At 44.9% G+C, this 26,852-nt stretch overlaps 1 protein-coding gene and 1 long non-coding RNA gene across 2 annotated transcripts in view; one reads left to right on the plus strand and one right to left on the minus strand.

Moving 5' to 3' along the window:
- The first annotated feature begins 2,216 nt into the window (after nucleotides 1–2,216).
- Nucleotides 2,217–26,852, plus strand: part of FOXO1 (forkhead box O1) — an 83,259-nt gene continuing 58,623 nt past the window's right edge. The window contains exon 1 of the mRNA XM_084769414.1: nucleotides 2,217–3,274. Coding sequence (XP_084625540.1) covers nucleotides 2,663–3,274 — 612 coding nt within the window. The 5' untranslated portion in view covers nucleotides 2,217–2,662. The remainder of the gene's footprint in view (nucleotides 3,275–26,852) is intronic.
- Nucleotides 3,306–26,852, minus strand: part of LOC311590442 — a 37,659-nt gene continuing 14,112 nt past the window's right edge. The window contains exon 3 of the long non-coding RNA XR_014776882.1: nucleotides 3,306–7,471. This is a non-coding gene — a long non-coding RNA (uncharacterized lncRNA). The remainder of the gene's footprint in view (nucleotides 7,472–26,852) is intronic.

Below are 26,852 nucleotides of genomic sequence, written 5' to 3' on the forward strand. Positions count from 1 at the left end.
ACTTTCATCAAGGGCAGTTTGGCTGTTTCTTTTAAAATTCCCAAAGCGCATGCCTGCTCTCTCAGCGCCTCCTATTTTCGCACACTCTCCATACTTGTGAGGATGTGAAATGACATTTACACGAGGTTGTTCTTTACAGAACAGTTTGTACCAGGCAAAGGCAGGAAACAAGTGAGGCGCTCAGCAATGCCCTGTGCTTCAGTAACCTGACTTTTTGACACAACCATGAACAATCACCTATATCAGCCTTTTAAGATGCATCCCCCCCCCCAAACCTTCATATTAGGGGCATCGATTGTACAGGTTTTCTGGCTCCTTTCCTTTTCGGTCTTTGGTATTGAGCTCAGGGCCTCACACACGCTAAGCCTGCGCTGTACGACCAACTGCTATGATAACATTTGAAGAAACAATTGGGGACAGTGACCTTGGAGAATGTGAAGATTTGGAAAGCTTTAGGAAAACTCCCTTAACCAAGTGCTCTCATCTGAGAAACCGGAACAGAAATGAGGTTAAGGCCAAATTCACAGCTGGATTTCACTGCCAAGACCGATCCTCTAGCTCCCCGCCTATCTGCAGGGTGCGGCTGTCTGAATGCGGGCCCACCTCGGCAGAGTGTGATTATAAAGGGGAGGAGTACGAAAGAGTTTTTCTTTGTGGTCCGTTTAAACTCCAGTCTCGTAGCTGCTGTCAAATAAGATCTCACCAGGCAAATTTTGTAGTCAAGCTGAAGGGACCAACCTCTGCCCGCGGCACCCCTGGTTTACGACCTCCTCCCATATCTACTTTCAAATCAGTAGGAAGCTGTGTTCGATAAAAGGATTATGAATAGGGCCTGGATTAGAGAGATGCTAGAGACTAAGGAGGAAGGAACAAACCTTCCAAAGAAGCCTGGTTTTCTTCAGATGTTTCCTTTTTACATAGAAGAATTCCATGTAAGAAAGAAGAGCGAAATACAATAGCAACAAGGAAACAGGGGCTGTTAAAAAAAAAAAACACAAACAAACCGTAATACGCATCTTGAATTCTAAGGCATCCTAGTCATTAAAAGAAAATGCCACCCATATTTCTTTTTAAAAGAGAAAGCAAATCAGAAAATCAGGCAGGGAAGCATTTGTTTCTGCTCCGTAAAGCAAAAAGGATCGTTGTCTTTCTATGGCTGTGCTGAGTCTATATTAGATACCCAGATCCGGGAGCTCACGCTGGGAGAAGTGAAGAGCAGGTGGGAGTAGGCTAGGGGCGCACAAGCAGGCAGTTTAAAGGACTCTGGGGGGGGGGGGGCTGGGCCCTAACAGTTGGGGCTTATCTCCTTTTGCGACTTCAACACCTCATCGCCTCCATTCTAAAATAAAATAAAAATTAAAAATTTAAAAGAAGCAACCAGCTAAACTTAATTGGGGCTAATAAAGTAACAAGGTTGTCACTAAACGCTCTCCTCCGACCCTTTGGTCACCACTGCGGTCCTCAGGGAAAAGTGAGATTCCCGTGGCAAGAAAGCGGTTCCCACAGAAGACCAGATCTGAGAGGCTACGGGATCTGTGTGCTTGTGCAACGGTCTAGTCTTCACCCTGCGCCGCCCCTCTTTTGGATTCAAGATGACTGGAGGCCGGGGACTCGGCTTACAGGTGTGCACAGGTAGGGTGGGAAGGGGGACTGGGAGTCGCCAAGCCAATGGTCTTCCCTGTAGGGTCAGCGCGCCTGGGGCGGCCCGGACAGATGCCAGCTTAAGAAAACAATCCTCCGAAACAAACCCCACGGACTTCCCGAGAGCTCCGGGAGGACGCGTGGGCGGAGCGGGATGAGTGGAATCCACGAGGCGCCCCGCCGCCCACGTCGCGTCCGGGAGCGCGCAGCAGCCCCGCGCCACCCCCCGCCCCGAGTCTGGGTCTGGGCTCCGCGAGGAGTACTCGATTGCACTCTGTAGTAAACAAAAGTATGGTCGCCGCCTCCACGCTGGTTTGCCTCCTAGCAATCCGAACACTGAGACGCGAGAGACTCAGGAACACTTGAGAATTACAGAAAATAATAACGGAGATCGGGGGAGGGAAAAAAAAAGTGTGTGAGAAAGAAAAACACCCCACTACCCCCCACCAACCTACTGCCGCCTCCCGAGGGGAAAGCAACGCCCGCCCAGGCCCGCGCTCATTGGTTGCCGAGGCGGAGACGTGGCGCGCCCATTGGTCGCGCAGACTGTCCGTCAGGGGCGGGCCAGCGCGCGCGCCGCCGCGGGCGGGGAGCCGCTGCAGAGCCCGTAAGACGGGAGGCTGCGGAGTCGCTGCAGTCCCCGCCGCCGCCACATTCAACAGGCAGCAGCGCCGCTGTCGCGCGGCCGCGGGGAGAGAGAGATCGAGCGGCCCGCGGCGTCCGCCCGTCTGCCCTTAGCGTCCGCGGCCCTGTCAGTGGTAACGTGGCGCCCGAGCTGCCGGGCCCCGCGGCCTGGCCCGTGCCCGGTCCAAGCCACGAACTCGGAGGATCCTGGACACCGGTGGCCCAGCGAAGTTAAGTTCTGGGCGCGCCCGTCCGCTGCGCCGCGCTTCGCTCCGGCGTGCGTCCGCTCTCCGCGGCCCCCAATCTCGGAGCGACTCTCCTCTGGTCGCCCGCTCCGCGTCCCCGGTGGCCGCGTCTCCTGGTACTCTCTGCTGGTGGGGGAGGGGCCGGGGTCACCATGGCCGAAGCGCCCCAGGTGGTGGAGACCGACCCGGACTTCGAGCCGCTGCCTCGGCAGCGCTCGTGCACCTGGCCGCTGCCCAGGCCGGAGTTTAACCAGTCCAACTCGACCACCTCCAGCCCGGCGCCGTCGGGCGGCACGGCCGCCAACCCCGACGCCGCGGCGAACCTGGCCTCGGCGTCCGCTGTCAGTACCGACTTCATGAGCAACCTGAGCCTGCTGGAGGAGAGTGAGGACTTCGCGCGGGCACCGGGCTGCGTGGCCGTGGCGGCCGCAGCTGTCGCCAGCAGGGGTTTGTGCGGGGACTTCCAGGCCCCCGAGGCGGGCTGCGTGCACCCGGCGCCGCCACAACCTCCCCCGACCGGGCCACTGTCTCAGCCCCCACCGGTGCCCCCCGCCGCCGCGGGGCCACTCGCGGGACAGCCGCGCAAGAGCAGTTCGTCGCGCCGCAACGCGTGGGGCAACCTGTCGTACGCCGACCTCATCACCAAGGCCATCGAGAGCTCGGCAGAGAAGCGGCTCACCCTGTCGCAGATCTACGAGTGGATGGTGAAGAGCGTGCCCTACTTCAAGGATAAGGGCGACAGCAACAGCTCGGCCGGCTGGAAGGTGAACGGCCTCGGGGCGGCCCTGGGGAACGTGTTGGGGCAGGCGGAGGGGTCGCTAGTGTGGGTGCGCGGGGGCCCGGAAATGCAGGGCGCGCGCGGGGAGAGCCGGCGAGAAATGGCAGGTGTGGCGGGGCTTCCCTGAGACCTGGAGCTTTGGACCAGATGCACGCGAGGGAGTTCTACAGGGACCCGGAAAGGGCTTGTTTGGCAACTAAGTGAAATGCCAGAGCAGGCGTGAAAGTTTTGGAGCGAGGGGGTTCACTTCGAAGGGCTCTCCACTTGACATCCCGGACCTGCGAGGGCTCGGGCGGCTGATCACTTCCCACACGCACACTCACTCTCCTGGGCTTTGGACGCCAAGGTTTCCCCGGACCCACCAACCGGGGTCTGACAGAGCACTGGAGACACCCACGCTAGCATACACACAAGCAAGCACACGCGGGGCTCCTGCTGTTGATGGAATGGCTAAACGCGCAGCTGGCTGAGTTTGGTGCGGGCCCGCTGTAGCCGAAGGTTCCCCAGGCTGGAGCAAATTTCGCTTTATCCAAAGTGGCCTGAGTAGGTCGTGGAGCGTTCCCACTCACTGGGTTAGGATTTCCGATTCGTGCAAGTGGGCCGCCAAAAGCTTTTAGGCTCTGGGCAACCTAAAGTTCAAGTGTGACCCTTGGCCGGGGCGGGAGCGAGTGAAGAGGGAGGGACCGCGTGTACAGGAAGCTAGAGCCTTTAAAGGGCCAGTGCCTCCAGCCTGGGAGGCCACACTGTGCACTCGGGGGAAGGGCTTCCAAAGTTGGGCATGCCTGGGGAGGGATGCTTTTAAGAAAGACCAGAAGCTGCTACCTGTGAGCAGATTGGTTATATGAGTGTTGGTGAGTGGTTTCTCTTACCGTAAAGCGAGGCTGGGAGCTTTTGAGTGAGTATTTGATGGACGTCTTAAGTGGGACACTCACATAGGGAATTGCCGGAGACCTCCTGCATTGAAGGAGGATTGCAGATTTGTAAATTAGGTGTTTAGGGCCCTTGTTTACCCTTCTGAAGGTGGCAGGAGAGACCAAGGTGACTCAGTGTGGACTTAGACAGCCCTACCCCTGGGGAGGGGGGTGGAATAAAGGCCTGGGGCCTTTTTGAGGAGAGAATTGTAGGGACCCAGGGGTCCCTCTAGAGGTGTGGCCACCCCTGGCTGACAGTTTCTCAGCCTCGCAAGTGGAGCACAGATGTTAAGATTATCCAGTTTACTGCCTTTCATAGCTTTCTCCCTCCTGATCTTGGCTGTACAGCAGAGCAGAGATCAGTCTTTGCTTCGTGATTGTTACCGCAAGGTGGTTTCACGTACTCTGTCATCCCTGCGGTTAAAGTACCTAAAGGTCAACTTACTCACACCATAGGAAAGTTCTTGGAGAAGGAGCCAGGGGTTGCTTTATTTTTTGCCACAGTGTGTTTTAAAGATGTCCATTAGACCTTAACCCTTAGGTGTGCAGTATTTCCAAGTGCTCCAAAAAAGTAAAATACCTATTTCTCATAGTCTAGTTCGCAAAATAGTGATTGTTTTTAAAATCCAGTTTTACCTAACACTTGACTGTAAGTTCTTGAATGCTTTACTCATCTGTGGAATTTCATCTGTTACATAAAGCATTTGCTATTAAAAACAAAACAAGACCCTAAAACTCTTAGGGCACCCAAAGCACAGTGTGTACTCACACCGTTCTTTTATGTTCTTGGAGAGGGATGCAACCAACATGAGTTTGTGGGGAGTGCCTTGCTTTGATGGTACCCGCGATGTTTGTGGGTGCTTTTGGTCTTGCCTTTCACATGGCGTTGTGAGGATACTCATCTAGAGCTGTAATTTGATTTTAAAAATCAGTTCTTAGAAAAATTGGTTCTCATGTCACATTTTTTTAGTTACCTTATTTCATTCTTCTAATTTCTTTTTGTTGTTTGATTTGGTTTGGTTTTAGAGATAGGGTTTCTCTGTGTAGCTCTGGCTGTCTGGACTAGCTTTGTAGACCAGGCTGGCCTCAAACTCACAGCCATCCACCTATGTCTCCCTCCCAGAGTGCTGGGATTACAGGCATGTGCCATTGTGCCCTGGCTCTTCGGATTTCTTAATAATGTAAGTGTAATTGTTTTTGTATTTAATTTTTTTTTTTCTCATTGGAACTAAGAAACCTGTTAAGTACAGACTCTCAGAGGTGACTTGACTTGAGCAGCTAGTAAGTTTTGGAGGGGGAACAGGTCACGACGGTCTTTTCAAAGGAGTACATGCTTGACTGTAAGAAGTCCGACAATGTAAGTTAAACCATAGCAAATGCATTTTCAGTTTGAGTAAAGGGGTATTTTAAGAAGAAACCTGAACGGCTGTAACTCATAACTCCTCTTCTGGTTAAAGTTTTCAAAAGAACGAGTTTTGATACTCGTTAAAACCCAAGTTTCACTCTCAGATCTGAAAATTCACAAAAGAAACTGTATGACTTACACTTAAAATCTGATTCCAAACTGCTAATCAGCCAGAGGTTAACTGTTTTAGTATTAAGGAGAGGCAACTTTGAGATAGGATATTTCCTGTGATCAGCTATTGAGAAGTATTAATTAAACTGGGTCAATCATTAATTAAAATGTGTTTCGTGATTCGCTTCCTGGGGCGTGCCTGAGCATTTTGGAAGTGTTTTGCAAAGGACGTAACAACTGGAAAGCTGTTAGTGTCCAAAATTTATTTTTAGAAGATGGCATGTAGTTCAGTGGTAGACTGGCTTCCCAGCATGCAGGGCTCACTCCCTAGCCCTGTCTAAACAGGGTGTGGCGGTGCGTGCCATATGTTCCAGCACTTGTCTATAGTACCCAGATGGACAGGGAAATGATACATACTCTGTACACAGGTCAAATGTATGAAGAATAAAAGTGTTAAACTGGGCATAGTGATACACGCTGATATTGTGGCACTCAGGAATTGGAGGCAAGAGGATGCCAAGTTGAAAGTCAACCCCTCTACATAATGAACGTGTCCTGGGCCACTTTGGCTTACATGAGATCTTGAGTCAAGGGGGGAAAAAAAAGACCAGACAAGAAAATGAAAGAAAAAACAAACCTTTTAAATGTTTAGTTAAGCGTTGAGCATATATACCTTTCCTGTTTGTGGGCCTGGTATGTAAGTCACATCTATCTTAATATTGATACTATGTATGCAAGCACACACTGGCTAACTGGTATGCATGTGTTTGTGTTGGGAGTCTAGTGGGACGTCTTCCTCTGCCTCTGGGTCTCTTATTGTGACACCAGCTTGGCCAGACTGGCTTGAAATGAGCTGCAGGGGCTCCGCCTGCCAGTACTGCATTACAGGCTTTTATTTTGGTGCATGAAATCAGAACCTAGGCTCCCAGACCTGCGAGGACAAGCACTTACTAACTGAGCTGGTTATCTGTAATTTTGATGTTGGCTAGAACAGTCATAAGTAAGACAGAGTAAGACCTAAAGCCTTGGAAAACCCGGGATCTTTTAAACAGCATAGTATTTGTCAATAATGAAACTCCTCTCCATGACCTGTTTTCTCACACAGAACACTTTCTAAAGTTGTGAGTAGCCTTTTTTTTTGGCTGCGGGCTTTGAGTTGGCTCTTGTTTATTGTTTTGATAGAATACTTAGAATGCTCTAGGGCTGGGGATATAGTAGTCGGTAGTCCGCTTGCCTAGCAGGCAGGGTGGTCCTTTCTTGTATTCCAGTGTGCATGCTGGTGATGGGACCAGGTGGGAGGAGGAGGCAGGAGGGTTAGCCCAAGGGCGCTCTTGGCCGGGGATCCACCCTGGGGCATAGGAGACCCTGCTTCAACAACAACAAACTTGGTTGTAACATTTAAGATTAATTAAAGAAGGTTTTAGTTTGTCGTTGTTGTTTTTTAATGAAGTACCTACTTAATAATTTGGGGTGAAGTTTCTTTTTTATCAATAATACCTTAGTATGTTTCAATTACCCTTAGCCTGCACGTAGTCCTTTAATGTACGGATGAGCAGCAGCAGGACTGCCTGGCTGCTGTGCTGTGTGCACTCACTGCTGACTTACGAGAGCCCTTCTGAGGCAGATTGGATGACTATGGGGCGTTTCTTACTTCTGGCTTATTATTTTTAAAATATCCTATTTTATTGTAAGTGTATCGCCTGTGTGTAGGCAGCCATGTAGCCCACAAGAGCTGTTGGAGCCCCTGGAACTGGACCTGGGCCCTCTAAAAGAGCAGTAAGTGCTCTTAACCTCCAAGCTACCTTTCCAGCCCCTATTCCTAGCGTCTGGTTCTTTTTCTCTTTCTTGTCACTGAAACTACCTTAAAACCTAAAACCATTTTTATATTTAGACAAAGCCCTTAGAACTGCAATATAATAACTACTAGGGGACAAGAAGATGAAGAAAGAATGAAAAGGGATAGTATAGTTATGAAGCAAAGTGTGTGTGTGTGTGTGTGTGTGTGTGTGTGTGTGTGTGTGTGTGTGTCTGTCTGTCTGTCTGGTTACATGTAAGACATTTTAGAAATTTGGGTCACTTGGGACACCAAAGCAAGAGGATTGTGAATTTGAAACAAGCCTCATAGCAAGCCCCACCCCTCACCCCAGTCCCCACAACAGAAAATAGACACCAAATATGAAAAACATATTCGCCTGTGAACTTTTTCTCAGCAGGAAGGGCCTTGCATGTTTGGTGTTTTTCTTTTTATTGCTTAAGGATTTTTCATACATGCATATGTTTTGATATCCACCTTCAGTTCCCTCTCTTCCAATTTCTTCCCAATTTCCCCCAACACTTCTTCCCTCCTAGCTTCATGTGCTGTGGTTTTAAAGGCATTGAGTGTACTTAATGCTTTCAGTATGTGCATGGCTGTAGGACTATTTATTGGAGCATTGGTAGCTTCTTAAGACCTCATTTCTGAGGAAAACGGACTCTCCTTCCCCCAGTAGCATCAGCTGTCAATAGCTCCTCAGCTAAGAGTGGAATTTTATGAGCCCCTCCCATAGCCATGTTGGGGTTTTGGGTGGCTGATCTTGCGTTGATCTTAGACCTGTGGTCATAGTCACTATGAGTTCATGCATACAGTGGCTCTGTCGTGCCCAGCAAATAGCCGTTTTGCTGTAGATGACTACAACTGTGGCTGTTAAAATCTTTCTGCTCCGTCTTCTAAGAAGCTTCCTGAGTCTTGCGTGTGGTGGTGGTGGTGAGCTGCAGATGGATGCTGCATGGAGAGCTGAGCCTTCCAGAATGTCTTATTCTCTGCATGTTGACTCGCTGCGGGGCTTTGCAATCTGCTGCAGAGAAGCTGCTGTGAGGAGTGTTGCCAGATGAGCTGATCTATTAAGATAACCTAGGGGACCGTGTTTAGTATGTTCATTTTGCATGATGATAATAATTCTAGATTCTTCCTTAGAGACTGTGACCTAGCCAGCTATGGGGTTTGGCCCAGTAAACAGTAGCATGCTTGAGTTCCATTTTGAGAAGCAGGCTTTAAATCCAGTGAGAAAGTGGTTGGTTACTCCTATACTGTTGTTGCGGCTACTGCACCAGTGGGCATGATTCTGCCAGGCTAGTCATTGTTTTAGCTTTCAGGATTTATAGCCAGGCATGAATGTGCATGACTTTTCTCTCCTAATATGCATAGAAACTTCTAGCACTATGAAGGCTAACCAGTAGGAATGAAGTGTCCAACTTGATTTCTGAGTTATGACTGAGCTATGTAGTATCCTTAGCAACAGAGTCCTACTGTCAAGTTTTGGATGGTAATTAAACGCAATGGCAATAGGTATGCACTTGTTTTGGGGGGAGGGGCATTTATGGGACCCTGATGAGCAACGGTTTGAAATGAAGTAGTCTGTACCTGGCACTGGTTTCTTATTGATAGCCTATGGCACCTAGGAAAGGCATTGTGCCACCTTCCGCTGGTACAGGATATCATTTAAACACCTTGTATATGTGTATATTTTAAGAAACATCTACAGTAGTAGGTGTCTATACTGCTTTTCCAAGTGTCTTTAGTGTTGTCACCCGTCCCCATGCTCCTCCCACCCCCACCACATTTATTCATCCTGTTACTTCCTTTTCTGCCTTCATACATCAAAATTCTATTCCCTTCTCTTGAAGTCCAACCCCTCTGCGGCCCCTTGCTAATTTCCTGTTTAAACACACACATGTAAAGATTCACAGCTACCCGCCAGCCGGCACATCTGAAAGGGAACATTCAGTGTTTGCCTTTCTGTCTGTTACCTCACTCAGCGTGACGGTTTCCAGGTCCATTCATTGACCTGTGAATTTCATCATTTCATTTCTCTTCATGGCTGATTGTTATTTCATCAGTGCTGGGTAAGAAGGCTGTTTTGTATCGCATGCATTGTGAATAGTAGCAGTGGCATGGGTGGCACAGACTGCCTAGAATAAGCCTAAAACAGGCTAGCTAGGTGACACGGTAGGGCTGTTTCCAGCTTTTTGAGGAAACACAGCACATAGTGGATGTTCCGTTTTTTCTTTTTGTTAAGACAGTGTCTCACTATATATCCCAGGCTGGCCTGGAACTGACTATGTAGACCAGGCTGGCCTGGAACTGCCTGTGTAGACCAGGCTGGCCTGGAACTGCCTGTGTAGACCAGGCTGGCCTGGAACTGCCTGTGTAGATAGAGCAGGTTGGCTTCCAACTCATAAAAAACTTCACTTGCTTCTGCCTCCCAAGTGTCAGGATTACAGCTACACGCTGCAGTTTGCACTCTTTTCAATATACATGCTAAAATCTGTAATTAAAAAAAAAAGTTTGGTCATTGTGATTGGAGCAAGATAAAATCTCAAAGTAGTTTTAATTTGCATTCTCTGATGGCTAAAGATGTCACACATTTTAACACTAAATTTCAGCCATCTGTGCTCTTTTGAGAACTCTTAATTTAGTTCCATCCTCCAATTTTTAATTGTTCTTGTTTTGTTTTTGTGTTTAAGGCTTATTTGGGGGGGGGGTGTTATTTGGTTGGGTTTTTGTTGTTTTGTTTATTTTTCAGTTCTTTGTATATTCTAAATAGTAACCCTATGTCAGTTTAATAGCTGTTACATTGTTTTACTCCCTTTCCCTAGGTTGCCTCTTGTGGAATAACGGTGTCCTTTGCTGCACAGAATCTTTTTTAGTTCATGCCATTCTCTGTATTAATTGTTGATCTTAGTGCCTGCAGTCCTTTCCTGGGCCTATACATTGAAACCTAACTCTTCTTCCCTCTCTAGTACGTTTGAGGTATCTGGTCTTATTTTGAGGTCCTTGATCATTGGGAGTTGAGTTTTGTGTGGGCTAAGGGGTGAGGATCTGGTTTCATTCTCTATATTTAGGAGTCCAGTTTGGCCAGCACCATTTGTTGAAGATGCTGTCTCAATGTGTATTTTTGACCTTTTTGTTTGAAATCATCTGGCACTAGGAGCACTCGGTTCTGGCCAGTGTGTCTGTCTTTGTGTCAGTCCCACGCTGTTTATTACTTTAGCTCTGTATTAGGACTTGAAATTGGTGATAGTGAAACCTTCAGTATTTGTTATTATTGAGGATTATTTTTGCTATCTTGGATCCTTTGTGTTTCTATATGAGCTTTGAGATTATTATTTTTTTGTTTTGAAATTTTGATGCTGATTGTGTTGAATGAGTGGATTGCTGTGGGTAGAGTGGCCATTTTCCTGTTAATCCTAGGACTCTGTGACAGTGGGAGTCTGTTTCTATCTCATTGTTTCCAGTCTGTTTAAATTATTCGTCTTGGATTAACGTTGGTTTAAGCATCTAGAAATTCATCCATTTTTTTAAATGTAAGTTTAGTGCAATGTAAATTTTAAGTTTGTCCTTAGGAATCTCTGAACTTCCTCAGTATCTCTTACAGTGTGTCCCTTTTCACCTGTAATTATATTAATTTTGCTCATTTTGAATTTTGATTAGTTGGGCTGAAGATTTGTCAATCTTCTTAACATTTTAAAAGATCCAGCTCATTTTATTGATTCTTTGTACTGATCCTTAGTTTCTATTTCATTAATTTCAGCCTGTGTTGTTTTTCAAGTGTGTCAGGTAATTAACATGAGATCTCTCTCTCTCTCTTTTTTTTTTTTTTTTTTTTTTTAATGTAGTCATTTAAAATGGCAAACTTTCCCCTTAGGGCTGCCGACATTGTGCATTGTAGAGTGTGGAAGGAAGTGCTTCCATTTTCATTCAGTTCCACGAGTTGTAAGATTTTCTCCTTGTTTTCTTCCTGACCCAGTTCATTAAGAGGTGCTGTTTAGGCCCACAAGTGTATAGTTTCTGCAGTTGCCTTTGTTGTGGATTCCATTGTGGTCTGGTAGACTGACTACAGGATGTTATTTTCAGTTTTCCTATGTTTCAGAGGCACTTTGTGTCCTAATATGTGACTGATTTTGAAGGAAACTGCAGAGAATATGTATTCACGTTGGTTACTACTTTTCTGTTGCTGTGAAAGTGCCCTGAAAAAAGGGGAGTTAAGAAAAGGTGTTGTGCTGGTTACATTTTTGTCAACATGATACAAACTAGGGTCATCTGGGAAGAAGAAACCTCAATTGAGAAAATGTCTCCCAGATTTGGCTTATAAGCAACTTGGTGGGGCATTTTCTTGTTCAGTGGTCGATGTGGAGGGTCCAGCCCACGGTGGGTGCTGCCACCCTTGGGCAGACACATGGTCCTGGGTTGTGTTGACAGCAAACTGAGCAAGCCAGTAAGCAGCATCCGTTCCCTGACTCTTGTCTTGATCACCAGGTGTTGCCCTGATGGGCCAGCATTCAAATGTGACTTGACCTTTCTCTCCTGCAGCGGTTCACTCCCCTTCCTCCATTCTGTGCCTGTAGTTTCACTTACGCCTGGGGAGTTTCTTTTCTGGTCCTGTTCACTGGTCTCTTGTACCTGAATAAGCGTCTCTTTCTCTAGAGTTGGGAATTTTTCTTCTATTATTTTATGGAGACTGTTTTTGTGGTATACCAAAGCTTTTTCCTGTTCTCTCCATATCTTAAAGCATTTTTTGAACATTTCTTAGTGACTATTATTGAGTGATGTACTTTGTTTTCTAGCCCCATCTCTGTTTTCCACACCGTCCATTTTGTTGAATCTTTCCACTGAAGGTTTTTATTTAGCTTACTGTTTTTCATTTTCAGCTTAAATTCAGTGTGGCTTTCTTCAGGTCTAGCTGTATTTTCCTATTGTCAATTTACTTCTTATCTCACACATCTCTCTCTTTTTCTCTTGGAGTATATACATGGCTTCTTTGAGTTGTTTGAACATAGTTAAATCATTTTAAAAATTCTTTGGGAGTTCTCTTAGGCAGTTCTTCACTATGACCCATTACTATAGGATTCAAACTTTTGGAAAAGACATGTTAAAGCTTTTTTAAAAATTGTTTTGATTGGTTTGGTTTTGTGGGGAGATTTTTGCTTTTGTTTTTTCTTTAAGACTGGGTTTCTCTGTGTACCCCTCCCTGTCCTGGAACTCACTCTGTAGACCAGGCTGGCCTCAAACTCACAGAGCTCCACCTGCCTCTGCTTCCCCAGTGCTGGGGTTAAACACATGATCCCAACTGTGCCTGACCAATGTTTGTTCTCTTAAAATATGAGCTATTTATTCTTTTTTACTCCCCACACTCTTCCCTTCTTTCTAGACCCTCTATTTCTAACTTTATTTTTTATTCTTTTAGATCTTATCCAGCCCAAGCGATCCTCAAAGTCATTTTGTAGCTAAGAATGGCCTTGAACCCTTGACCTTCTGATATCATCCTCCCAAGGCTGAGATTGACAGGTGTGCTTCCAGGCCTGCCTTCCTGGAAACAAGAAATTCTAAATTGAAGTTTGCAACCTGGAAATGCATTTATGGCAGTTATGCAGAATTTATAGTCCTGGATGAATTAATAAAATGCTTATAATTTTTTAAATGTGAACTGTAGTTTTGCATTAGCTGTATGTTAGAGGTCTTTGATGCCTCTCCCATTATAGTGCATTATTATCCACTAGCCTGCGTACAAGAATGAGATATTTCAGTTGGATACTAAGGCTGTTAGATGTGGTTAGGCCAAGCCTCAGAACAATGCCAGTTAACCCAAAACGATGCCAGTTGACTAGATTAAATATGTTCAGAACACCAGAGTAAGTCTGACTAGTGTGTGATGAACCAAATAGTTTGTTTATCCTGGGCAAGAACTTTACCACCCAGCTGTGTTTTCACTCCTCTCTGTGTTATTGTTTGTTTGCTTCTTTGTTTGTTTTTTGAAACAGAGTCTTAGTTAGTGGCCCAGGCTGGCATTGAACTTAAGACCCTCCTTCAGCCTCCCCAGTAGCTGGTGCAACATAAAAACTTCATGCGGCATAACAAAAGGCATGCATGCAGACCAACTCTAAGCCATTTGAGGCAGTGGCACTGCTGTAGTAGTCTGTTTATACCAGTACTAGGAAAGCTACCCTGCTGGGGAATGGGAGACACTTAAACACAAATAAACCTAAGAGTCCACTACTGGGAGGTTTTATGTGTATGTTACCTTTTACATAGAGAAAATAGCTTTTAGACCACACTTGCATGATGGTTCATTAAACCAAGCTGAGGAATCAGCTGATTTAAAATATTTGAAATGATACATTGATGTTTTTAGATCCAATGCAGTTATGAGTTTCCTCCTGTTCCCTACCCTCCTCCACCCCTTCACTCTGTGAGTAGAGAGATACTGTCAGGGATCTTTGACCTTTAATTTGTGTCTCTTCTTGAGTGTCATTTGCAATGGGAAAAGTATAGGGTATTAGTTGCCTCCGGGAGTAGAGGTGGAGGTCAGTTTGTAGATCTAGGGGGAGGGGAACCTTTTCTACCTCCATCCCAGCACTTCTTTAATTGTTGGAATAAAAACATATCTACCAGGCGGGCGTGGTGGCACACACCTTTAATCCTAACACTCAGGGAGGCTGAGGCAGGAGGATCTCTGAGTTAGAGGCCAGCCTGGTCTACAGTGAGAATCCAGGACAGCCAAGGCTACACAGAGAAACACTATCTCAAAAAAAAAAAAAAAAAAAAAAAAAAAAAAAAAAAAACCAAACAAAAAACCACACAAAACAAAACAAAAAAACCCAGCAGCAGCAACAAAAGCCACATCTACCTTTGTAGAGAGTGGTACCTCAGGTCTGTGTACACCAGAACACCCCTGAGAGTTGTTGCTGTGTTCAGGAAGCCCGACTTGGCGACCCTTGGAGTGCTCCTTTTCTCACTGTGATTCTGTTTCAATGACTTTCACTTCTGGGAATCAAGACTGTCTTAATGTGACATTTGTCTTAATTACAGTGTGTCATTCGGTGTGGCATGAGTTAGGAACTGATTCTAATGATATAAGCAGGACCTTAACAGCCATGAAGAGCCTCCCAACTTCATCTAATTAAAGTGAAACTATGGTTAGGAGAAGGTGAGGAGCGAGGGGGCGCCTGCTTCCTTTTGTCTTCAGTTGGAATAAAGAGAGTTCTTGACAACATGGGTTTTCCCAATTGCTGTTCCTCATAAATTTGGAAAATAGGTCATGGTTTTGTGAATTTCTGCTGGTATTAGACCAGAAACTTTTATAAGTGTTCAGTTGGAGAAAAAAATATTTTTTTCTGTGTACAGCTATGTTTCTCCCGTCATTAAGCTGTTAAAGTACTAAGTTGGTTTTGTGAGGTTCCTAGTTAAAACTTTGAAGGGTAATTAAGTAAGCCTGACAGCTGATCCTCTGTTGTAGCTGCTGTAGAAAAACCAAGGAGTATTGATTATCCATGAAGTCTACTTCAGGTCTAAGCAAGGAAGATAAAGGAAGGAGAGAGGGAGAGGGAAAATTGGTGAAATTATGTGGGAAGATAAAGATGATCTTTCCACTGGCCTGGTATTCCAAGGAATTAGCTGAGGCCTAGGAATATGGAGTTTTTCCTCTTTATTTTTTAAAGATTTATTGATTGATTGATTGATTGATTGTATCTGAGTCCTCTGCATGCATGTACACCTGCAGGCCAGAAGAGGGCATCAGTCCTGTTATAGATGGTTGTGAGCCACCATGAGGTTGCCAGGAATTGAACTGAAGACTTCTGGAAGAACAGACAGTGCTCTTAACCACTGAGCCATCTCTCTGTATTAGCTTCCCTTTTTATGTTTTTCGTTTAACAATTTTTATCCCTCCCACCTTTAAATTTTTTTATGTGTATGAGTGTTTTACCTGCATGTGTGCAGTGCCTTCAGAGGCCAGCAGAGGGCATAGATTCCCCTGGGATTGGAGTTAAAGATGGTTGTAAACTACCATGTGTGTGCTGGGAATTGAATTCAGGTCCTCTGCAAGAACAGCTGGTTCTCTTAACTGTTGAGCCATCTCTCCCTCCCTGTTTTCCATTTTTAAATCTAGAAAATGTGTTTTCCCCATTAGTGCTTTACCCTAGAAACCAGCCATGCAAACGGACAAGGGAAAACCCTTGCCTAAGTAAGAAATGTTCACACACAGAGGACCTTTGCCTTTGCAGGATGCCAAAGGTAAGAGTTAGACCCTGCCTTCTGTATCTGAGGAGCAATGCATTGAGAGTTCAAGTTTAATTTGGGCAGAGAAATTATAGAATCACTTAACTCCCAAACTCACAAGTAATGTGTCCTTGAAAGCTTGAAAACAAGTCCCTATAAACATTTTTAAAGTGTCAGATCCTTGAGACAGTTTGGTTGCTTGGAGTCAAGATCAAAGGAAATGACTTAACTAGAGATGCTGTGTTGGCAGATTCTCGAGTTAATAATGGTCAAAATTTGCCTTTTGATTTGGTAAGTTTTACTGTCCCAAGGCTGTAGAGAATGTCAAGTGGTGTGCGTGCTCAGTTATGCTGCCTTTACCAGATGATGGCTTCCTAGCTCTTGCGGCAAGGCTTGTAGTGTAGACTCAGTGACTGCCACTGAAGGGAGAATGCAGTGTCAGGCGTCAATCCTCCCTACTTGGGCATTTAGCACAAAAGCCCAATAACTTTAAGGCAAGAGTTACACTGACCTCCCGTGTGCCTCTCTACAGGATTGGGGGTGCGGATGCCAAGGAGAGGGAAGCTGGTAGAACTTGTAACTGTCTACTGAGCTTGTTTGTGTACTGGATGGCCAGCAGATTGAATCTCTAAATTTATTTTTTTTATTTTTATTTTTTTAAAGATTTACTTATTATGTATACAGTATGTATCAGATCACATTATAGATGGTTGTGAGCCACCATGTGGTTGCTGGGAATTAAACTCAGGACCTCCGGAAGAGCAGTCAGTGCTCTTAACCACTGAGCCATCTCTCCAACCCTGAATCTCTAAATTTAAAGGAAGATGTTACTCTCTGAATAGATACAGAGGCTATCAGAACATTTACATTCAGTGAATGAAAAAAAAAAAAAAGAGAGCTCCTGTGTACCATTTTACAGCCCCTCCCCCATAATGTAGGTCTCTTTCAGTCAGCATATTAGAATTTAATTTTCTCCTTGGTGGCACATTATGGTATTTGCATACATCAATGTGAAAGGTCCCTGTACTTTATTCTGTGTGAGTGAGTGTGTGTGTAGCACTTTCTTGGGATGAGGTTGGTGAAAGAACGAATTCTGTAGATCTCAGATTTGTCTTGCTACACAAGTTTTCAGATTATTGTAGAACATATGTATTTATTTATTTATTGCCAGAGTCTCAGGGCAGTGTGACCTTTTTGGTGTTTTTTTTGTTTTGTTTTGTTTTTGTTTTTTGTTTTTTTGGACAACATTGCTCAAAGCAGTGCTTCCGTAATGTCCTCTTTCAGTGACCCACAGATGTTGCCTTAAGGGGAGACAGGGTCTCTGCAGTTCTGGTAGGCCTGCTGCTTGTTTGTTGTATATAGCCCAGACCAGCTGGGGCCATGCGAGCTTCCTTATTTCAGTTACTCCGGTAGGGCCAGGCAGGTACCACCGCTCCTGGCTGTGACTATTACCTGAGTACAACCCTGGTATTGGAACAACAGTGGAAGAACTGAGAGAAGGCTGTTTAGCTGCTGTCCCACAGAATTACATCTGCTTCCTAAATCAATCAGAAACATCATACATAATTAGTCTTTTAAAATTATCTTAGAATTCAAATATCCAGAAGTGGAGACAAGTTGTTAAACCAATGAACTGTTTTTTTAAAAATCACAAAGCCAACTTTTGTTTAAAGTCTTTGAACAGAGGACATGGACAGTTCTTTCACATCCACCATACAGTACATCAGTGGGCTTGATTTTTGTTACTTATCATCTAAGGCTGAAATTCCAGGTCAAATCTGGTGAAAATGCAGGTCAGACAAGTCTGTCTGTTTTGTTTTTTTCAAGATGGGGTTTTTCTGTGTAGTCCTGACTGTCCAAGAACTTGTTCTGTAGACCAGGCTGTCCCTAAACTCACCTCTGCCTCCTAGTTGCTTGCTTGTTTCATTCTTTTTTGTTTATTTGTTTGTCTTTCAAGATAGGATTTCTCTGTGTAGCCTTGTTCGGCCTGGATTTGCTTTCCGGACCATGCTAACCTTGAATTCACAAACATCCCCCTGCCTCTGCCCCTCCACATGCTGGGATTAAAGGCATGCACCACCACGCCAGTCTTCAATTTTTCTCTTTAAAGACATGGCCTCGTATAGATTATTTTAGTCTCAAATTTGTTGTGCAGCTGAGGATGACCTTGAGTTCCAGCTTCCACCTCTTAAGCTGCTAGAATGACAAGCAAGGGCCGTGATGGCTGGGACGTCTACTTTTGTAAATAGACAGGATCTTATTAGCTGTTCTTGAAATCAGTATGTACCCCAAACTACTCTGGACGCTGGGGGACCGTCCAGTGTAAACCTCCTCAGTGTTTTATTACAGATGTGAGCCACCATACTCAGCCTGAACAGAATGTATTTTGCTATATTTTATTGTTTTCTAATGTGCATGCCTGCTTTGCCTGTGCACCATGTGTGTCTAGTGCCATAGAGGCCAGAAGACTTTGAGTTTCCTGGGGTTGCAGTTGAAGATTACTATTAGGCCCATTGTAGCACTTGGGAACTGAACCCGGATCCTCTGAGCAGCACGTGCTGTAAACCACTGGGCCCTCTCCCTAGCTCCTTACTTATTTTCTGTGCATTTTTAAATTTTATTTTGAACAGATTTTTAATTATTTGATGCAGTATATCCTTTGCTTTGTTGGTTGTGTGGAGATTTTTGAGAATACACTATCTACACACTGTAATAACACGAAAAGCAGCTAAAACAAACACCATGGGAGACATTTTCCTCAGTGGTGTGGTGGCTGGTAAGCTCCCTGGGCCAGTAAATGCGCTCACACTGTGGACATGGAGGAGGGAGAGGGGCCAGTTGGGAGAAGCAGGGTTTCCGTAGGTAATGGAGGAGTGTGAATGTGACCAAGATACATGAATACCTGGTGAAATTGTCCAAGAAATAGAAAAAGTGTGTATCACAACCCTGACTTGTTTCTTCATAAGCCCTCCCTCCAACCACCCCCACACACTCCTCTTTAACGCATCTTGCTTTGGATTAGGAAGCTACATTGAGTTTGCTGGATCACCCCATGAAGTGCATGAAGCCAGCCTGAGTTTGCTTCTCTCACCTGAGCAGTCCGAAGTCCCGGAAGTTCCTTTGAGAACACTTGAATAGTATTGTCAAAATGTAGGACCCCAAGCCAGGCATGGTGGCACACGCCTATAATCCCAGCACTCAGGAGGCAGAGGCAGGCGGATCACTGTGAGTTCGAGGCCAGCCTGGTCTACAAAGTGAGTCCAGGACAGCCAAGGCTACACAGAGAGACCCTGTCTCGAAAAACAAAACAAACAACAAAAAAAGAGACCGTTACATAGAGAAACCCTGTGTCAAAAAACAAAACAAAAAGGAAAGAAAAAAAGAAAAGAAAGTAGGGCCCCAGAGTTTTTAATACTAAGAAAAGTAAACTACAACAAACAATTTGAGATAGATAATGTTGCCTGCCTTCACATTCAGAAGTGTGTAGTTTTAATTCCTGGCCTATAAAATTACAAGGCTATGGACTAGGGAGATTTCTTATGTTGGCAAAGAGGCAGAATGTGTAGTGAGTTTGTTTCTGGGCTTGAAAGGCATGGGAGATAGTGCCGCCTTTGTTCGGGGTGAGTGATGAGAAGACAGAGGTTTGGCTCAAGCACAGCTGGCCGTGTAGATGGGATCTCAGTGCCTAGAGCTCTCTGCCCCGTAAACCACTCGGGTCTTAGCCTGAGCCTCATGTCTGCGTGGCCTGTATATCATGCGGGACTTAACGCCTATCTTTCCTCTTACCCACCGTGCATGCGTGCGTGCATGCATGCGTGCACATACTTGGAATCCTCCTGCCTCTGTCTCTGGAGTGCTGGGATCAAAAGCATGTGCCACCCTGTTCAACCCATGCTTGTCTTTCTTATGTCTTGAAGTTTCCTCCGGTTTCATTTGGATTTGTTCTCTCATGCTGCCTTCTGGCAGCTTTTTTCTTTTTCTTTTCTTTTCTTTTTTTCCCCCCACCTCTAGCCATTTCCCCTTCCTGTAACCTTTTATTCTTTCTGTTGGAGGCAGCTTCCAGCTTTGATTGTTGGGGGCTGTGTTTCAGACTCCCACCTTCCTTCTTATAATTATGGGCAATGGTAATTGGCTAGCCAGTGTTAGTGTCTCCAAAGCATGCTTGGCAAAGGTCTTTGGACCATAGGTTAATCTGTGTCAGGGTCATGTCAGAACTATCAGAATTTTATAATTCTCCCGAGAACCTCACTTACAGCTTTAATTTTGTGGTAAATATTTGGAGTCTTCATCTGTGTTTCTGGATTGCTAACCTTATGATTCATATTTTGACAGTCACCTCACAGCTGTAGCAGCATCCTCATCTGTTAGGAGGGATTAATAATGCTACTGAGAAATAGTATAGGACAAGTTGAGATACTTCAAGACAGAGGCTGTGCAATTATCCATACTGTGCATTTTAGCACTAGTCACAATGCTTGGGCTTCTAATTCAAAGGAACTGAGACTCGACTGGTGTCATGGTTCTGTGGAACACTTGCAAATATAACAAATCAGAACAACAACAACAACAAACAACAACAACAAAACCCAAGACTACACAGACACATCTTCTCAGTTCTATAACAAGAAGGTTAAGGGTACTATAGTGCCCTTGTGGGGCTTTGTTGTTATTTGTTGGTTTGTTTTTTAGACAGGGTCTCACTATGTAAACCTGCCAGTTTGGAACTCAACTGTGTAGTCCAGGCTGTTCTTGAATTTACAGATAACACTATCTCTGCCTCCTGAAGGCTGAGATTAAGTGCTTGTCCACCATGCCCTGCATCTTGGATTTTATGTTTTAGAAAAACTTTTGTTAGCCTGGGGGCTTCCTGGAAGCATAGAAAAGGGAGGTCATGTATGTGCACGTAGTCCTGCCTTCTTTAGGCCAAGACAGAGGGATCCTCACCTGAGTGTGAGGCCAGCCTGGACACCATTGGGACAACAGTGCAGGAGGGAGGATAGGGTATAGCTTGTGGAAGGCCCCTAGGTTCAATCTGCAGCAAAGTAAGTGAGCAAGACGAGCCGTGTAAACGTTGCCACATTGCCATGGTCATATGAAGTGATGTGGCCACTTTGTTGCTCTGTCACAATGAAAAACTATCTTTGAAAATCTTAGACAAAAAGCTAGGACTTGAGAAGAGAAGTTCTAAGATAAGATAAGATTAAGGGATGGATGATCAGTTAACTAAGAGTTGTAACAGTGCACATCCTAACAGTCCTCTGCAGCCCAGGCTGGTGTTGCAGGCCTAGGCACCAGGCGTGGGCCTGATGATAGAAGGTCACTGGCTTCTCCAGCTAGCGCTGTAGAGTTTGTTTGGTTTTGTGCATCTGTCCTTCTTTCCTTCCTTATTCCTTCTTGTTGCTAAGGATTGAGTACAGGGCCTGATGCTTGGTGAGTATATACTGTGGTGTGTGTGTGTGTGTGTGTGTGTGTGTGTGTATGTATGTATGTATGTATGTATGTATGTATATATACATGCATTACCTGATCTATACCCCAAGTCCTTAGCTAGATCCTAAAAGATGCTGAAAAAGTACTTTGATACAGCAAGCTTTGGATTGTGGACTTTTATTTGCTTTGAGGAAAAATATTCACAGGCATTTGTGATGATGATAAAGTCCTGGCTTGAGGTCACTCATGGTTTCTATACGAGATGGACAGAGGAGCTCTAAAACGGTTCAAGGTAGAACCCAGTGTTTCCCTTCACTGATGGGCGGGGCTCTTCCTGGTGCTGTAGGATGCAGGTACAGCAACAAACATGGCTCCATATGGAAGAAAGGGATTTGTCCTTGTTGTGAGCTTAACTTTAGGAAGGCTTTCTCTTCTAAGGGATACGGACAGAATACATCTATCACTTCACTGATGTCGGTTTTGTTTACCATTTGAGGACTGCCGCCTTCTGAATCGCTTGGTACTGTCTCCACTGCATGGGTAGGAAACCAGGGTCAGGAGAGCTTAAGTGACATGTTGCAACAGCCCTCCTGGGCTTGGCAGATCCTGGGGCAAAACACTTGTTTACATAAATTAAAAAAAAAAAAAAAGAGTCTAGCAGTGTCCTAGCTCTCTGCTCCTGAACTGTGCAATGTCCTAGCTTTCTGTTCCTGAACTGTGCAGTGTCCGAGCTTTCTGCTCCTGAGCTATGCAGTGTCCGAGCTTTCTGCTTCTGAACTGTGTGCAGTGTCCTAGCTCTCTGCTCCTGAACTGTGCAATGTTCTAGCTTTCTGCTCCTGAGCTGTGCGCAGTGTCCAAGCTTTCTGCTCCTGAACTGTGTGCAGTGTCCGAGCTTTCTGCTCCTGAACTGTGTGCAGTGTCCGAGCTTTCTGCTCCTGAACTGTGTGCAGTGTCCGAGCTTTCTGCTCCTGAGCTATGCAGTATCCTAGCTCTCTGCTCCTGAACTGTGTGCAGTGTCCGAGCTTTCTGCTCCTGAACTGTGTGCAGTGTCCTAGCTCTCTGCTCCTGAACTGTGTGCAGTGTCTGAGCTTTCTGCTCCTGAACTGTGTGCAGTGTCTGAGCTTTCTGCTCCTGAACTGTGTGCAGTGTTCTAGCTCTCTGCTCCTGAACTGTGTGCAGTGTCCTAGCTCTCTGCTCCTGAACTGTGTGCAGTGTCCTAGCTCTCTGCTCCTGAACTGTGCAATGTCCTAGCTCTCTGCTCCTCAGCTATGCAGTGTCCGAGCTTTCTGCTCCTGAGCTATGCAGTGTCCGAGCTTTCTGCTCCTGAACTGTGTGCAGTGTCCGAGCTTTCTGCTCCGGAACTGTGTGCAGTGTCCTAGCTTTCTGCTCCTGAACTATGCTGATAGAAAAAAATAAATTTTGAGATTTACCCTGTACTTGATGTTTTAGACAGCCTCACCATCATACACCTCCTCTCTCTGGGCTTGGGATTCTGCATCCACCTGCCTCGGTTTTCTTAGTACTGAGATTACAGCGTTGCAATTGGGCCTGACTTTTTAAGAATTTTCTCAAAATCCAAAGTAAAGTGGACAGACAAAATCATTGGTAGGTAGCTAGTAGACTATCGGTAGTAAAGATGTGGCCTTACGTATGGGCTTCTGAAACGAGTCTCATTTATAATGTTCACTTCACACATAAGTAGGTATTTTAGTTTTGGTTATTTTAACCATACATCTCAAAGTTCTCCCTATAAAGCTAAGGAAGTCAGCTTGGGCTTTTGCAAGTCATACTGTATACATCGTGTAGCACTAAGTAGTTTTGTGTGTGTGTGTGTGTGTTTGAGAGAGACAGACAGACACTGACTATGCATGTGTGTCGAGGTGGGTAGTTAGAGTGGGTTAATGTTTGATAGGAAGGCTTAGGTTGAGCAGTCCCAGTGAGGAGACTGTTGGAGAGTTGCACTCTGGGGCCAATAAGAGCCGTTATCTTTGTGTTTTGAGTTTCAAATCCAGATGCCCTCTGCTTGTGATTGAAGTTTTGTCTCTTAAACCTTTACAAGTATGTCTGTCCATCCATTCCTGTGCGCAGTGCAAGTGCTGTGTGGAGTTAGAGGACGACTGGGAAGGGTTGGTTCTCTGCTACCACTGTAGCCGCTGGTGGCGGTTGAACCAAGACTTGATAGTGAGGGCTGTTACCTGCAGGTCGTCTGGCTGGCCGAGCTCTCAGTTCTCCATGCTTCAGCCTTCTCATGAGTGAGCGGAAAACGATGGAGGCTTGTATGAGCTCACGAGGGGGAGCTGATCCATATATAGTAGAGGACAGTGTCTGAAGCACTGTTTGGGGTCACTGGCTGCCTGCAGCGGTGCGGCCAGCCAGGGTGCTGGGGCTCGTGTGTCAGATGCTCTTCCGTCCTCCCAACAAACTTACACCACCTTTGCTTACAGGTGAGGAAAGGCAGCTCTGCAGTAAGCCAAGATCTTGCCCCAGGTTTGTAGAGTGTCTGGGCCCGGCTGCTTCTCCTATGGACCTGTGCTCCTTTGAGTATGGGACCTGCATCGTTTGGATACCCAGGAAAGGGGCAGCACCAACCGCAGTGCTGCTTATGCGGATCGAAGTCTCCGTGAGGGCTTTGTCATTCCTGTCACAGGCTGTACTCACAGCCCTTCCTCAGAAGTGACCAGCTGGCCCACTGGAGGCAGTGATCAGAGAGGAAATGTTTAGATAAAGAATTGCTTAGACCATAACATCATCCAGATTTTTTTTTTAATGTAAAAATACTGTGTCAGGCTCTCTGTGAAGATATTTCATTCTTGTCACAGCAGACAGTAATTGTCCCAGTTTCGGGACTGTTTGACAGTCACATTTTGAGCTGAGTGCTGAAATTGGGAGCTTGAGCCATCCTTGTGTGTTTCTGAAAGATTTACTAAACAGTGTATATAATGTATCGATCTCTTTTCCTCCCGACGGAGTATAGTATTCAACCACAAATACATCTCTAACGTTGCCTTCTATTAAAGGCTGTTATTTAGAAATATTTGATTTCCTCCTATTACCTGAAGCTGTCATTGTCATGGTTCTAGAAAACTGCTGATGTATAGTAGCCTTCAGAAAAAAATTATCTTCAGTTCACATTGCCATTTTTTTGTAGGAAGAACCAAAGAGTCAGAATGGGAAGCTGTATTTTTCTACACTTGTTTGGTTAGTGCCCTTGTTGGCCTTTTTTGTTGCTGTCATGAAATAGCAGGACACTGCCACTCTGCTGGATGTTGTGGCACAGGCCTTCAATCCCAGCACTTAGGAGGCAGAGAGAGGCGGGCAGACCTCTGAGTTCTAGGCCAGTCAGGACGACTTCGTGAGATCCTGTTTAACAACAGAAACCTTGACACTTCAGGGAGAAAAGGTTTGGTTCAGGTCACCGGTACATCGTGTGTGTGTGTGTGTGTGTGTGTGTGTGTGTGTGTGTTGGATTATTGGGACCAAAGCCACCTTTCTTTAAACATTTAAAATGGCTTATAATTTGTTTTTTTTTCCCCCTTCAGTTTCTTGGGTTTTTATTTACTTTATTGAGTACAGCAGAGTTCATTTGTTAATGTCTTTGTGAGGTTTGTTATTACTTATGTGGCAAGCCATTATTACCTGTCTGTTACATGATTTTGTAGACAGAAACCAGTTAAATTGCTGAGCCCTGTGTGGCAGATGATGCGACCAAAGTTAGTACTTCTGTGTGGTATCACTAGAAGAGTTCTAAAGTGAAGGGACTGTCTGGGACAACTTGACTAGAAACCGGAAACTTCTTTAAATTTTGCCATAAATTTACACAGCTTCGGAGCCACAGTTTCTAGTATTGTGACATACTTGTTATGTGGACTGACAGCTTAAATCTTAGATTCTGAATACTAAGACTAAGAACGGACTCCTCAGAATTAAGTCTCTATCACTTTGGTAGCAAGTGCTTTATTTACTATGGTAGTAGTTTATAAATAATGGGGTTTCTTTTTGTTGTTTTTTTGAAACAGGGTTTCTCTGTGTACCCTTGGTTGTCCTGAATTGATTTGTGGACTAGGCTGGCCTCAAACTCACAGAGATCTGCCTGCCGCCGCCGTGAGTGCTGGGATTATAGGCCCAGCTTTCTTTTGTGTTTTGCTTGGATTGAAATGGGGGAGGGGGTTGTCCCTTGTTCTTTAGCTCAGACAGGCCTGGAACCTGAGGCATTTCTGCCTCAGCTCTAAAGTATAAGGATTACAGGCTTGGCTTGGCTTTCTTTTTAAAAAAAAAAATGTGGTAAAGACTACAAAAAATACACTATCACACTGTCTCAGTCGTTTTGAGTAGTACTGTTCAATTGCATTAAGTGCTTTTCACATCATTCGGTAACTATCGTTACCATCAATTTTCAGAATTCTTTATCTTATTTTCCTAAGATTTGTACCCATTAAACACTAAATCCGTAGTTCTTCCTCCCAGCTTTGGCAACTACCTTTGTGGTATAAATTGACTACTCCAGTTGCCTTCTCCGGGATATGCTAATACAGGTTTAATCATTTCAGGAACCACCAAAGAGCTGTTGCCAAGTGGGCTGCTGTTGTACTGCTTTGCCTGTGTCCCTGCCTTAGGCAGGTCTTTAATAGCAATAGGATGGCGGGTTTCTACACTGTCAGAAGCCATACCATACTTGACATTAACTTCTCCTTAAAAATAATTTATTTTATTTTTTAAAATATATTTTATTAATTTATTTACATTACATCTCAATTATTATCCCATTCTTTGTATCCTCCCTTCGATTTTCCCCTTATTCCCCTCTCCTATGACTGTTCCTGAGGGGGACCTCCTCCCCCTGTATATGCTCATAGGGTATCAAGTCTCTTCTTGGTAGCCTGCTGTCCTTCCTCTGAGTGCCACCAGGCCTCTCCATCAAATATGGGGCGCCAGCGTTCGTGTGAAATAAAAAATATTTTAAATTAGTGTTGCCTTATGTAACATTGCCACAAAATCATAGCACCACTTTCCTGTTTATGGAAATTAGGCTTTTTGGCTGTATTTAAACCAATAGAAACTTGAACATTATAAAAAAGCTCTGCCAGACGTCTTAATTTTCTGCTGAGTCACATGCAGTGCGAACTGTGGGCAGTCACTGAGCATTCCTTAGAATTGGTAGGTAAAGTAATATTGGCATTGGAAATTACAAGCAGTGCAAAGTATTGATACCTTTTACTTTTATTTGGATAGATTTGTCTTGGATTAAGAGTTTTTACATGGTACCCATTTAATACTAATTACTAATAATTTTTGCATATCAGATTAGTTCTATGCCCAGAATTAATAACCATATCCCTTAAAGTATGTTAACAGAGAGCTACTGACTTGGTCCTGAAGATGTGATATGACCAGTTTTCAGCATATGAGGTGTAGCTTCCGATGACCTGAAAACAGTACTTGGCTAATACAGTCAAAGACCACAGCACCCTTTTCTATTCCAACTTTTTCCTACTCTAATGTATTTTATAGTTCTAAATAAAATCTTTGTATAGGAAGACTTAAGAGTAAAGGTAAAATTAGGTTGATTTGTTTTTTAGTGATGGGAATCTGACTCAAGGCCTTATACTCCTCCAAGGTGCTTATACCCCAATCCTAGGAGGTCTGTTTTGATTTAGTTGTAATCGTTGGTAAAAGA

The sequence above is a fragment of the Acomys minous genome (assembly GCF_964271855.1).
Source record: "Acomys minous genome assembly, chromosome: 19".
NCBI lineage: Eukaryota > Metazoa > Chordata > Mammalia > Rodentia > Muridae > Acomys > Acomys minous.